The 15,191-nt window shown below is 41.2% G+C and overlaps 1 protein-coding gene across 1 annotated transcript in view; it reads left to right on the forward strand.

The window, feature by feature from the left end:
• Nucleotides 1-1,169: 1,169 nt before the first annotated feature.
• LOC134357967 (SH3 domain-binding protein 5-like) overlaps nt 1,170-15,191 on the forward strand; it is a 75,239-nt gene continuing 61,217 nt past the window's right edge. The window contains exon 1 of the mRNA XM_063069790.1: nt 1,170-1,902. Coding sequence (XP_062925860.1) covers nt 1,831-1,902 — 72 coding nt within the window. The 5' untranslated portion in view covers nt 1,170-1,830. The remainder of the gene's footprint in view (nt 1,903-15,191) is intronic.

The following is a 15,191-nucleotide window of genomic DNA, read 5'->3' on the forward strand; positions in this document are numbered from 1 at the left end:
GTTCGTTATGTTTGGTTTCTGTTCTCTCTTATTTTGTGGCCCTTCGTGGCCTGTTATTAAAGTTATTGTTCACTGCTAAATTGTCTCTGCTGCTCTGCTTTTTGCGCCAAGCTTCCTCTACATTTCCTGACTGAGATCTTTATATGAAAAGAAGCATTTTTTTTGCCATGGGTGGAATCCATACAGAATAATCTCAAGTTTAGCACTGTGAACGTTCCAGTTATCCAGCAGTCCTTCACGCTGTTGACTTGAGCTTTGAAGTCTGGAGGGTGAGCCCTTTGATACAGGCGTGAACTCTGGCGTGAAAGCTGATACTGACAGGTGCAAGAGCACGTGGTACGTGACAGGCAGCCTTAGCGCATCCACTACAAATGCTTGGTAACGAAGGAGTTTCTGTCATCACCGGACACCGCAGGACAAGATTCTACCTAAACAGCCTTTCAAACGTTTAATAGGGTGTATTGTTTAAAGAGGGAACATGAGTAGCTCGGACGCATTTAAGAACATGTGTGATGACGCTATGGATCCAAAATGTGGACTGATTAAAATTCCTGTATATAATTGGTATATGAATAAAGTATATTTTAGAAATAAAACAAATACTGATGTCAGGTCACGTGGATAACTTTACTTTTCGATCCAAGGTGCCACTGAATCCTTATTTAAAAATCTCAGTTATAAGGATTACTCTTAATTGAAAGAAACAGTACAAATTAAGGTCACCCACTATGGTGGGTGTGTTGCTTGAAATTCCAGCATCTGCAGATTTCCTCGTGTTTGCTACCCACTATTTCCTATTACACTCGGGGAAATTTGCGGGCAAAATGTTGGGGAAGACAAAGCGTTAAGATGGCATTTCACGGATGTTACTTCTTACTCTTGACATGCATGCTTAAGTATTGCCTGAATCAGCGTTCCACTTGGCAGTACATTAAGAAACAAATTCCAGCCGTTGGGAACGGTAATGTAATCCTCGCCCGTTATCTCTAAAGTAAACCGGGATCTTTCTCCAAACACGGGCAGTGAAAAATATATCCAAAAATCTGGCACTAGGAGATAAGATGTAAATCTAATGAATATAAATTGCGGCAATGTGTGGGAATTCGCTACCCGCACGAATAGTGAAAAGTTAATCAATTAGCTTGACTCCAGGGAAAGAGGCTGGGACTACCCGTCCCATTCTGCAAGAAGTCGATGTGAAATGGACAGAGAAAATTCTGTTTTAAACACAAGGTCAGGCATGAACTGATGGCAGTGTTTCTCTGCTCGATCGAGCGAGGCTGAGGACGGGAGGAGGAATGCAGAGCCTGAGCATTTGTCACGTCAGTGTCTCGCTGTAACAAAGCGGTGGCAGCGAGAAGGAAGAGGCGGAGTCAGTAGGTTGGGGTTGGTAACTGGGGCGAGTGGCAGCCGCGGTCCGAGTGTCTGCGGAACGGTGGAGCAGCCTGCCCATTGTGTTAGAGCGGAGCCTGATTCACTGGCGCAGTCTACAAGCTGAGCGAAGGATATCGTTAGCTTTCGTCTGTATTCTTCCACCCAAGGACTTGGAGGCGCGGCGATTGTAATAAGGCGGTGTGCTTCCTCTGGCCATTTTACAGTAATTGGCTCTTTTGCGGGGTTTCAGAGACTGGGATTTGTTCCCCTCGGTAAGTGAAGCCAATGCAGAATGTATGCCAGCGGTTCATTGAGGTGACCTTAGCGCTAACCCAGTCCCCCGGGCCATCCCATCGAGTTTGCCCCATCTTCCCTTTCCCTGCTTCTGAGGTTTCAGTCCCATCTTGGAATATTGAAAAAATACTTCTGTAAGGATATAAGAATACAAGTAACAAAATGGACGGATTGTCAAAAAGGAATGAGAAGTTGGAAGTGCCAGAGGAGGAAGAAGTCGATCCGAGAATCCAGGTAATCGTTTTTGTAAAATCTTTATTTAATTATAGATTTTCAGATTTGTTCTGCATGGTAACATTGAAAAACACTGAAGCTAGTTTGAAGGTTTTATACAACATCCGAATGATAAATTCAGGTCATTCAGGGTTGGGAATTCTTTGTGTGATTTACCCAAACCTCTCTCCCAGGGTTCTGATGTACAGTAAGTTTCCTCTGTGATGATTTACCGTGAACCCAATGTTGCAGCCTATGGTAATGCCTCTACTCTACTGCAGAGAAAACTCATTATTACCCCCCCCCCCATTACAGTCGATATGAAGACCTGCACCACACCTATGGTGACCCCTTTTTAAAATTTAGAGCAAAAATCCCTGTTATGCTTATTTGCTGTAACCTAGAGTCTTGAAATCTAAGGCCTGTACCGGAAATATAGTCATCCCCACTTGACCTGTGATGATCCCCATGTTACGTACCCCCAATATTACAATCTATAATAATACCTATAGTCTATAATAACCCTATTATAATGTAAAAAAGGACTGTACGGTAAATGTTTGCACTATTTGCTGTAAAACATCATATCCTACGGTAAGACTCATACTACATATTTCCCTCCTATTATAATCCACAGTAAATGCCTCTAGTGTCTAAGTATACTGTACCGTAAGACCTTACTCTGTCATGTAGTAATCTTGGGTTAGATTTAGGTTCCTTTAATATCAGAGAATGTATACGGTATACAACCTGAAATTTGTACTCTTCACAGACACCTACTAAATGAGAGACCCCATAGAGTGAATGATAGAACATCAAAGCCCTGAAAACCCTCTTCCCGCCCTTTGCAGAAGTAGCAGCATAAACATCGACTCATGCCAGCAAAAACACTGACCTCCCCCCCGCACTATCTTGTTACATCATCTCCGATGACCCTTGTATTATTTACAGTAAAGCTCAATATTACAATTCACAATAGGACACAAAGCAAAGGAGGATAGAAAATTGAAATCCTACGCTTATAGAATCCCTCTTATGATAAGACCACCTCTATTATGATTTATACTGGACAGGACTTATTGTATGGACTGTAATTACAGAATGCAATCTACAAGAAATCCCATGTAATATGATTTATTACCAATATTTCAACCTAGCATATTTCTAATATTCCATCCAATGGCCCTAATTATGTTCTATTATAAAACCACATTTTATGATTTACATAATTAATCCATCACATTAAATGATTTATAGTAATAACATCTCAGTAACCTACAGTACAACCCTCATATTCATTTAATCCAGAAATCCTCCTTCATATAGAAAAACTTCATTTTATATTGTACAGCAAAACCTATATTATAATCTCCGATAAGCATCATATTATTACAGTACAGTTCCATTACTAGTTCACCTGTGTTATAAAATGTTCAATAAACCTTGCATGATAAACTACAATGTTTGCCAGTTATAATCCAAAACACGACTTCCATAATATTATTCAAAATCTTCTGTACTGTAATGTACAATAGGTCTCCTTGCATTATCTTATTCTAGAAGACCTGTTTTGTTATCTATAAGAAGCAAATAGGAATCCAAATTGTAGGTTGGCCTTGATTGCAAGAGCATATGAATATCAGAATGAATGTATCTTGTCATATAGGGCTTTGGTCATAGTACATCAGGAAAATTTCTTATAGACCTGGAGATCCAGGGAAGGGTATACTTGCAATATAGGCCAGATGGTGAAGGTTCATCAGATTGATTCCTGGGTTAGTGGGTTGGCTGTGGGAGTAGTGGTTAAGCAGATTGAAGAATTGAAATTAATCTTGTGAAAGCACACACAGTTCTGTTGGACTTGATAGAGAAGATCAAAGGATGTTCCCTTCATTGGGACTGTGTACAATGAGGGGTCATAGACTCAAAATAAGAGGATAACCATTCAAAACAGAAATGATAAATTCTCTACCCAAGAAGACAATGGAGGCTCCGTCACTGAGCATGTACAGTACAAAAAAGGGACAGATTTGTTAATACTAAGGGTACAAGTGGACATGAAGTTAGTGCTAGGATGTGGCTGTGATCTCATTGAGTGACAAAGCAGGAATAATGGGCCTAAGGCCTACTTTTGATTTTATTTCTTCTCTTGTTGTCAGCAAGGTCTTTGAGTTATGGTCTGCAGTAAAAGATATGCGCTACGGTAATGTTCCTGATATTATTACCTTTATTAAAAATGGGATCTCACGGACACTTTAGATTTGGTCATTTGTTGGAATTGAGTTCTCTTTATTTATTTCACCAGGCTGTATGTATTTTGCAAATTAATACAGAATTTAAGTACTAAGCAACACACACACAATGCTGGAGAAACTCAGGAGGCCAGGCAGCATCTACGGAAAAGAGTAAACAGTTGAGGTTTCAGGCCAAGACCCTTCTTCAGGACCCTGAATCCTGCTGAAGGGTCTTAGCAGGAAACGTTGACTGTTTACTCTTTTCCATAGATGCTGCCTGGCCCTCTGAGGTCCTCTAGCATTTTGTGTGTGTTGCTCTGTTATTGTCCTGTTGGCCAGCTGACTGATCGTCTTTGCCTAATTTTGTTAACCTTTGCTTCCTTTTAATCAGTCCTTTTATCTATTAACTATTTGAGCATTTGGCTGCCTTTATCAAAGTTTTATACATTGTCCATGTGGATATTATTTTTCTTTCACTTTGATTAAATTTGAATTTTAGAGAATCTCTAAGTCACTGTTCTTCGTGGTTATTCACATGAGAACGCATCCACACTATCATGTTGCTGTAATATTGCTTTCTGCTGTTATTTACCTTCAGTCCGAACTGGAGAAGCTAGCAGTGAGTGGCCAATTTAAAATAAACTCAAAGTCGTATTTAATTTATCATTATTTGTCATACTTGAGTATGTGGCATACTTGACTTTGAATTTCTTTTTAATCAGACATGTTCTGCTATGAATTGCGCTTGAAGTAAATTGCAGCAGAAAATGACGATACGGCTACTATGGTCCTCACTTCGATAAACATGAAGTACACAAACTTGCAGGAGATAATCTGTGATAAGTGGGTGAGGCAGCCCTTGACTATTTCCTGAATTTAGACCAAACGTTCCTCATGTAAAATCAACCTCCCTTTTGTAAACACTGGGCATCTTGCAGTTGGAGGAGACTTCCATTATTTAAGTGCTGTTTTGTTTTTAGAAAATTCTGTTCCCTTTGTGGCTTTGCTCAATATTTTTCATGCAGAACTTGAAGATACTGCTTGTTTAAAAGTCTGGAATTTAAAAAGTTGGTATTATTTAACTATCATGTTCCCTTTCAATTTGGAAGGATCAGAATCGGGTTCAATATTACTAGCATATGTTGTGAAATATGCTGTTTTGTGGCAGAGTTCACAAAGCAATCCTGTTTTCCATTAATTTTCCCTGTAGTCTGTTCTCCTTCAACTTCCTCCAGATTTTATAGTTTTCCAATGCACACTTTACAGTGACAAATTAAACTATCAACCCATACATGTCTGTGCTGTGTGAGAAAGACAGAGTACTGAAGGGTACAAGTAGGTGTAATCTCCTCATAAAACCGGAGATCAGGACTGAACATGTGTGACAGTCCTACTAGCTGCACCAGAGTTCTGATGAAGAGTCTCGACCTGAAAGAGTGACCATCCATTTCCGTTCCTCCTGATCCACGTTGTTCCTCCAGCATTTTGTGTGCTGCTCCAGGTTTCCAGCACTGGTAGTCTCCCATGTTTGTACTGAACATAAAGATATTACCTTTTTTACAAAAGGCAACTAATTCACAGTGTAAATCAAAAAAAAAAGTAAGTTAAAAAACAATGACAGAAAAAAATGGAAGCACTCAGTGAGTTAGAAAATATCTGTGGTAAAAGAAACTTTAGGTCCAGGACCCTTTGTCAGAACTGGGAAAGAGGAGAAAGACAACTTTTAGTAAAAAGTGAACCTGAATCAGAATCAAGTATATTAAGTAGTTGAGTAAGTAGTGTGGAAATAAAAATAAAAAAGTTGTGAGGTACTGTTCATGGGTTCAATGTCCATTCAGAGAGGGGAAGAAGCTGTTCCTGAATCACTGAGTGTGTGCCTTCAGGCTCCTGTAACACCTTCCTGACGGTAACAATGAGAACAGTGCATGTCCTGGGTGATGGATGCCACCTTTTAGAGAGATCATTCCTTGAAGATGTCCTGGGTACTACAGAGGCTAGTGCCCACGATGGGGCTAAGGTTACAACCCTGCAGCTGATTTTGAGCCTATGCAGTGGCCCTTTCCCCCCATACCAGACAGTGATGCAGCCAATTAGAAAGCTCAGTTAGAAAGGACATGACGACTAATCACTTCCCATCTTATTGGACATTCCCATGCAACCACCTGCCTTTTGCCTGTTTGCTTCCCAACTTCCAGAGAGACTCCAGCAGTCTTTCCAGATGAAGCAGTGAATCACTTGCATTTCCGATCTGTGTTCACAATGTGGTCTACTCTACATTGGAGAAATGAAATGCAGTTTTAGTTACCACAGCAATGCAATAAACTTAAGGTTCAATATACACAAAATGCTGGAGGAACTCAAAGGCAGGTTTGCTGTTGTGTTCTGAGGCAGCAGGCTGAGGGTAGCAGACACCAACAGAATCAACAAACTCATCCGTAAGGCCAGTGATGTTTTGGGGATGGAACTGGACTCTCTCACGGTGGTGTCTGAAAAGAGGATGCTGTCTAAGTTGCATGCCATCTTGGTCAATGTCTCCCATCCACTACATAATGTACTGGGTGGGCACAGGAGTGCATTCAGCCAGAGACTCATTCCACCGAGATGCAGCACAGAGCATCATAGGAAGTCATTCCTGCCTGTGGCCATCAAACTTTACAACCCCTCCCTTGGAGGGTCAGACACCCTGGGCCAATAGGCTGGTCCTGGACTTACTTCATAATTTACTGGCATAATTTACATATTACTATTTAACTATTTATGGTTCTATTACTATTTATTATTTATGGTGCAACTGTAACGAAAACCAATTTCCCCCGGGATCAATAAAGTATGACTATGACTATGACTATGACTATCTAAGATGGGAAATAAACAGTTGACATTTGGGGCCAAGACCTTTTCAGGGCCTTGGTCTGAAACATTAACTGTTTCTTTCAGAATAAAGGTTACTATCACTGACATAAGTCATTTCACCTCATTAGATGCTGCCTGACTTGCTGAGTTCTTCCAGAATTTTGTGTGTGTTGCTAAAGATTTCAAATATAAGCAGAGCCTCTTGTGTCTCTGATAGACTTCGAGTTGTCTACCACTTTCCCCATCCCACGCCCACACTGACTTCTTTGTCTGTGGCCTCCGCTTCTGTTTGGACGACACCACCTTGCCTCACATCTGGATTTTTTTTTTGCAATTCTTGATTAAATATTTTCTAATTTTATGTAATTCTCTCTTTCTGTATCAGAACTGACTATTTCTGCCTGTCATAATTTTGGCTCAGTTTTTCATTTTCTAGATTTAAAATCTGATCACACTGGGTGTGTTCCACGGTCTTGCCATTAACAACATGGTACACAAACAAAGAAGCTTAATGTGCTTGTAATTGCAGCCATTAACTCAACTGGACTCACCCTCTTCGGAGATATTCCCTTTGTTCTACCCATCCTTCCACTCCTTGTACTGAAAAATAACTTGTTTTTCTGACAAAGGGACATAACATATTAACTGTTTCTCTTTCCTCATCTGCTCCATGCCCTGCTGAGCATATTCTGTTTTTAATTCATTTCATTAACATATTTCAGGAGTATTGTCATCCTGACCAGATCTGCCTATACCTCCAGTTTCACACTAAAACATTCCCTGAGGTGTAGTGTTTTTAATGGTGAGTGATTGGGCAATGTTAATGTTCAGAGGAAGCCTGGGTGCGCTTGGGCATAAGTCACTTAAAATCAATGAAATTCATTGGCAATCACTATGATTACAAACTGTTCAAACAGTCGCTTCCCAGTCTGTACCTGACCCGTAGTGCTGACACGTAAATGGTTAACAGAAGGAAGAAAGCACTTATCAATGTGCTTAAAGAACGAGACTGCTGAATGTGTAATCATATGGAGACAATGATCACATGGTTGCTCTTACAAATTAATGTTATTCATGGTGGTTAAACATTAAAACATTGTGTTTTGCCATTTATTTAATTGGAACACAACTGAAGTATGTTCAATATTTGTTTTTAATTGTTATCTCTGAAATCCTTGCAATTAAATGGCACCATTTCAGAAAGTATAACTGCAGCGTAATGTTTGATATTTTCTTGATGCTGTTCAGTTTGATGAAATCTGCTTTTAGTGCAGACATTGAGTGATGTGAAAGTCTTAAGTATCAAGATGAGTGAAAAGCATTTTAAAATTTGATTGTCAACAGCTGAGGAATAAGGAAATGGGTTTTCACGTCTGGGAAACAAATAAAACTACAGATGGTGGAATCTAAAACAAGATATTGCTGGGAAGGTTCTGCTAGTCAGGCAGCAAATGTGTGAAAGAAGAACAGTTAACTTTTTAGATCCATTTCTGTTTTTGAAATTTCACACATGGCCCCAATCATTCTATGTGAAATGAACATTTACAGTATAATGTCCCAGGAATAACATTCTGTGGATCATTCAAAACACCATTCTGCTGCCATTTTATCCAGTGTTGGCTTTTTCAAAAAATTGTTGTTTGCAACTCTCTGCTCTTTTTAATGCAGTTTTGGGGCAGCCCACAGTCAGTCTCATCAGCCTGTTTCACAATTCTAGCTGATCTCCATCCCAGCCATCTTGAATTTGCGATGTTAAAACAAATGACTAACAAAATCGAATCACCTTTGATGGAGTTCCTTGCTTTCCTTCATGATTTTTGTTTCATACTGTAATGGCACTGACCTGAATTTCAATGTTTCTTTGCATTTTATGCTATTTTTCTTGTCTTTGTCAAGCATATGTAATGATTGATCATCTGTCACATGGGTTATATTTGAAAGATGCATACTCCTAGTTTATGCAAATTTGAGTAGCTTCTGCTGTGTTCCTGTTGTTGAACTTGACAGTGCTCTGTAGTTTTGTAAGAAACAATTGGTTTTTGCTTTGCCATGAATTGTATAGACGGCTTTCGTTAAAGAGTTTGGATAAGTCTCTCTCCACTGTAATACTGCTGGATGCACTAAGGTGTGTTTTTTTTGAAGTGTGCAAAGCTACTAATGCAAATTTCGTGGTGACGATTGTTGAGCAGTGGTTCATTATCTGTAATTTTTTATAAAAATAGAAAAAAGTTAGCTTTTTTTATCACATGTACATTGTAATATCAAAACATACAGTGAAATGCGTTGCTTTCTGTCAACAACCAATGCATCCGATGACAGGTTGGTGCATCCCGCAAGAGTTGCCATGCTTTTGGTGTCAAAATAGCGTCGCCTCAGTTTATTAATCTGAACCTGTACATCGTGGACTGTGGGAGGAAACCAGAGCAACTGGAGGAAACTCATGTGGTTGCAGGGTGAACATACAGACTCCTTACAGACAATGGCAGGAAATGAATCCTAATCAAACTCGCTGATCGATTTATACTTTATACTTTATACTTTATTGTCGCCAAGCAATTGATACCAGAACGTACAATCATCACAGCGATATTTGATTCTGTGCTTCCCGCTCCCTGGATTACAAATCGATAGTAAATATTAAAAATTTAAATTATAAATCATAAATAGAAAATAGAAAAATGGAAAGTAAAGTAGTGCAAAAAAACCGAGAAGCAGGTCTGGATATTTGGAGGGTACGGCCCAGATCCGGGTCAGGATCCGTTCAGCAGTCTTATAGTTGGAAAGAAGCTGTTCCCAAATCTGGCCGTACGAGATTTTACAGATCGCACTGTGATGCATTGTGCTAACTGCGATGCTGCCGTGTAGCCATAGTCTAAAGATGTAACACAGTTCTGGGACAACAGATTATAGTCTGGAACTGTTAGGTTTTTACAATAAAGGATTACAGAAACATGGTTGCCAGAGTCAGCAGAATTAATTCTTAAGTTAATTGATGGCTCTCTGGGCAACTCCAGCATTTGTATCCCTTCCTATAGTTTCTTGACACAATGGATCAGCAAGTTTGCTGATGATACAAAGATTGGAGGTGTAGTAGTCAGTGAGGAAGGTTTTCAGAGCCTGCAGAGGGACTTGGACCAGCTGGAAAAATGGGCTGAAAAATGGCAGATGGAGTTTAATACTGACAAGTGTGAGGTATTGCACGTTGGAAGGACAAACCAACGTAGAACATACAGGGTTAATGGTAAGGCACTGAGGAGTGCAGTGGAACAAAGGGATCTGGGAATACAGATACAAAATTCCCTAAAAGTGTCGTCACAGATAGATAGGGTCGTAAAGAGAGCTTTTGGTACATTGGCCTTTATTAATCGTAGTATTGAGTATAAGAGCTGGAATGTTATGACGAGGTTGTATAAGGCATTGGTGAGGCCGAATCTGGAGTATTGTGTTCAGTTTTGGTCACCAAATTACAGGAAGGATATAAATAAGGTTGAAAGAGTGCAGAGAAGGTTTACAAGGATGTTGCCGGGATTTGAGAAACTCAGTTACAGAGAAAGGTTGAATAGGTTAGGACTTTATTCCCTGGAGCGGAGAAGAATGAGGGGAGATTTGATAGAGGTATGTAAAATTATGATGGGTATAGATAGAGTGAATGCAAGCAGGCTTTTTCCACTGAGGCAAGGGGAGAAAAAAACCAGAGGACATGGGTTAAGGGTGAGGGGGGAAAAGTTTAAAGGGAACATTAGGGGGGGCTTCTTCACACAGAGAGTGGTGGGAGTATGGAATGAGCTGCCAGACGAGGTGGTAAATGCGGGTTCTTTTTTAACATTTAAGAATAAATTGGACAGATACATGGATGGGAGGTGTATGGAGGGATATGGTCCGTGTGCAGGTCAGTGGGACTAGGCAGAAAATGGTTCAGCACAGCCAAGAAGGGCCAAAGGGCCTGTTTCTGTGCTGTAGTTTCTCTGGTTCTATGATTCTATGGTTCTATGTCTGTTAACATTGTACTTAGGCAGATGGTCTATTCCTGAGATTCATTCCTACTCTATTTGGATATGGGACCCCAAATCCTAAGAACATTCTACAGGGGCACAATTGAGAGCATCCTGACTGGCTGCATCACTGCCTGGTATGGGAACTGTACTTCCCTCAATCGCAGGACTCTGCAGAGAGTGGTACGGACAGCCCAGCGCATTTGTAGTTGTGAACTTCCCACTATTCAGGACATTTACAAAGACAGATGTGTAAAAAAAGGCCCGAAGGATCACTGGGGACCTGAGTCATCCCAACCACAAACTGCTCCAGCTGCTGCCATCTGGGAAACGGTACCACAGCATGAAAGCCAGGACCAACGGGCTCCGGGACAGCTTCTTCCACCAGGCCATCAGACTGCTTAACTCATGCTGACACAACTGTATTTCTATGTTATATTGACTGTCCTGTTGTACATACTATTTATTATAAATTGCTATAAATTCCACATTGCACATTTAGACAGAGACGTAACATAAAGATTTTTACTCCTCATGTATATGAAGGATATAAGTAATAAAGTAAATTCAGTTCAACTTTCAACTGTATGTTTTTGTACGGTTGGAGTTGGTGAGTCGTGGGAATGCTATGTTGATGCTGGAAGTGTGGCAACACTTACAGGCTCTTAGCACAACCCTCACCGATTTGATTCGATGCTAACAGCACATTTCACTGTATGCTTCGATGTTTCATTGTATCTATGACAAATAAGGCTAATCTTTAATCTTCACAAGCCGTGGCTCTAGTGCATTGTGTTAGTGATAATGGAATGATTGTGTCAGAAGGATGTTCTTGTTGCAGAAGATAGGAAGTTGATGCAATCTTGAAGCCATTGTAAACTTAGTACAAATCTTGTAGTGTGTATGTTAAATCTTTAGAAGGTGTGATTTTTCAATTCAATTTAATTCAAATTTAATTGTCATTTAACCATATATGAATACTCATGAATACAGCCAAACAAGGCAGTGTTGCTATTGGGTCAAGGTGAAAAGACACATTACCAGCAGTCTCACAGAGTAAGCCCACACAAGATCACAGTCATGTAATAAAGAGTCCCGAGGCCCACCTGCCACCCCCCACTGCGATGCTGTGGCTTGATGCAAACAAGTCAACAAACCCATATAGAATATCAGTAAAAGTACAACGATGCAGGATATCATATCAATGACTGACATGATCTGTCAACTGGCCCCTGACGCCCGCTAGGTGACACCTTGGCTTTGAGGCCCAGTCTTTGCCCCGACACCCGGCTCCCGCTAGGTGAATCCAGGCTGTAAGTCCCGGTCCTTGCATATACAAGCACACATAGAATATTACTTAAAACACAACCAGACAAATATATAGTCCAGACTCCTCAATCCATTTAAGATCTTCAGTCACCACACCTGCTCTATTCCGCCCCCCGGCAAGCGATCCCGTAGCTTGAGGCCCGTATTGACTGACTGCTGCTAAAAAACCTGCACTCAACCACAACAGAGCTAGACTTCAGCCAAGCGAAACCCCAGGAGGGCAGCTCCGACTCCGTTTTAGGCACCTTGCCACACTGTCTCCAGTGAAGCACAACAGGGCCGTCCCCTCACTCCGGGCAGCTGCAAACAGGCAACACTGTGGCTTCTGGCCTAGCCGTCACTGTCACCGAGGACCAGGCCCCCTCCATCCGCCCCTGCTCACGTGCAATGAATCAGTAAATCGAACTTGCAGCATATAAAATTAACAATGTCCAAAGGGAAGCAACCATGATGGCCACTCGCTACTTAACTGTAAGCCTCTATCAACTCAGGCAGCAGCACGTTGTGCAGCTCCTTCACTATCTCCGCCAGCGAGCAACTTGCTGATGGTGCAGACCTGCAGCCCTTTGAGTTCTCAATGAATAGCGGTAACTTGCGGTCATTAGATATACGTTTAAGTAGAATAGTAGCACCTTTTGTTGACCCCGTATTTTATGTGCAATCTCAATCTGTGAAGGAGTTGTCTACAAGAAGGGTCAGAGCCGTCTCTGTTTCCTGAGGAGACTGAGGTCCTTTAACATCTGTCGGACAATGCTGAGGATGTTCTACGAGTCTGTGGTGGCCAGTGCTATCATGTTTGCTGTTGTGTGCTGGGGCAGCAGGCTGAGGGTAGCAGACACCAACAGAATCAACAAACTCATTCGTAAGGCCAGCGATGTTGTGGGGATGGAACTGGACTCTCTGACGGTGGTGTCTGAAAAGAGGATGCTGTCCAAGTTGCATGCCATCTTGGACAATGTCTCCCATCCACTACATAATGTACTGGTTGGGCACAGGAGTACATTCAGCCAGAGAGTCATTCCACCGAGATGCAACACTGAGCGTCATAGGAAGTCATTCCTGCCTGTGGCCATCAAACTTTACAACTCCTTCCTTGGAGGGTCAGACACTCTGAGCCAATAGGCTGGTCCTGGACTTATTTCCATCTGGCATAATTTACATATTATTATTTAATTAGTTATGGTTTTATATTGCTATATTTATACTCTATTCGTGGTTGGTGCAACTGTAATGAAACCCAATTTCCCTCGGGATCAATAAAGTATGTCTATCTATCTATCTAAGTTGCCTCAGAAGCTTAGAACCTCAGAAGGTTATCATCTCAGAAGATTATCATCTCAGAAGATTGAGATTATCCCTCAATTACAGGAGTGTTGACATTCTTGGATTTGAGCATTGTTTGTTATGAAAATGGTTCCAGAATTCTGAAAAGTATAGTATTATTGTAAGGAAATGTCTTCTGTTTGGATTCATAGTCAAAATGCAGGAAAACTAGTCCTTCAACCCACAGTAATTTTTGATCTTTTTGCAGTAACTACTCTATCCTATTGAGTTGAAGGTAGCCTTGCTAACTGGAGTCTGGACATTTAATATTCCTTCCAAGGGTTCTCTGTTGAAGTCACTATGATAGGCATGATCCTATGATCTCTACTTAAAATAGCAAAAGTCACATTTGGCAACAAGATATCTCCATCAGACAGCATATAGACTGTTGATTGGTTGTTTCCCCTGCTTTTTGCTGCTTGTGCAATATAGCACAGATGAACTTGTAACAGGTTCCACTGTACAGTGAAATACACAGTCATTGCAGTTTTTCATATGTAAAAATTAATTGTAAGTGATAATGTCAGGCTGCTTTTTTGGATTTCAGTTTGGCATTCAGCACTATTGTCCACCGTGATCTTGGTGAACAAACTCCTACTCCTCGGTCTAAATACAGCACTCTGCAGATGGGTGTTGGGCTTCCTAACCAACAGATCTCAGATAGTCAGAATGCACGACCACTTCTCCCTCCCCATTATCCCCAGGGCTGTGTTCTGAGCCCATTGCTGGACACTCTGTTCACACATCACTATGTAGCCACACATCCGAGCAATCACACCGTCAAGTTCACCAATGATATGACCGTGGTGGGGCTCATCACCAAAAATGACGAGACGGCCTACAGAGAAGAGGTGGAAGAGCATGAGGCCTGATGCCAGGCAAATAACCTCTTCCTTAATGTCAACAAGACAAAGGAGATGGTTATTGACTTCAGGAGAATTTGCGTCACTCCCACACCCTTTACATGGGCGGTACAGCAGTGGAAACTGCAGAGTTTTAAACTCCCGTGAGTGAACATCACACGCAACATCTCATGGTCCAGAACACATCCTACACAGTCAAGAAAGTTCACCAATGCCCCTGCCTTCTGAGGACGATGAACTTTGCACGCCCATACCTCCATCAGTATACAAGTGTGCAGAAGAGAGCATCCTGGCAAACTGCATCACTGCTTGGATGGAAACTGCACTGAGGCAGACAGGAAACTGTACAGTGGCTAGTCAAGACTGCCTAATGTGTCATTGGCAACAGCCTACCTGCCTTCAAAGATATATAATCAAAAAGGACAGTAACAGGATGAAGGATACTACCCACTCTGCCCATGGACTGTTTGTCCCACTACCATGTGGGAGGAGTCTACAAAGCACCCACACCAGGACCATCAGACTCAAAAACCGTTACCTTCCCCAAGCAGAAATGCCGATCAACCACTCCACACACTAGACCCACCACTATTCTGCTATTTCCCGTCAGTCCCGACAGTTGAGCATCACTTTATGGACATGCAATAAATCTATGTATATATGTAAGCTATCCTATGTATTTAAATGTTTTGAGTTTTTTAAAATTATTATTGTGT

Source organism: Mobula hypostoma, chromosome 17 (genome assembly GCF_963921235.1).
Source record: "Mobula hypostoma chromosome 17, sMobHyp1.1, whole genome shotgun sequence".
NCBI classification, from domain to species: Eukaryota; Metazoa; Chordata; class Chondrichthyes; order Myliobatiformes; family Myliobatidae; genus Mobula; species Mobula hypostoma.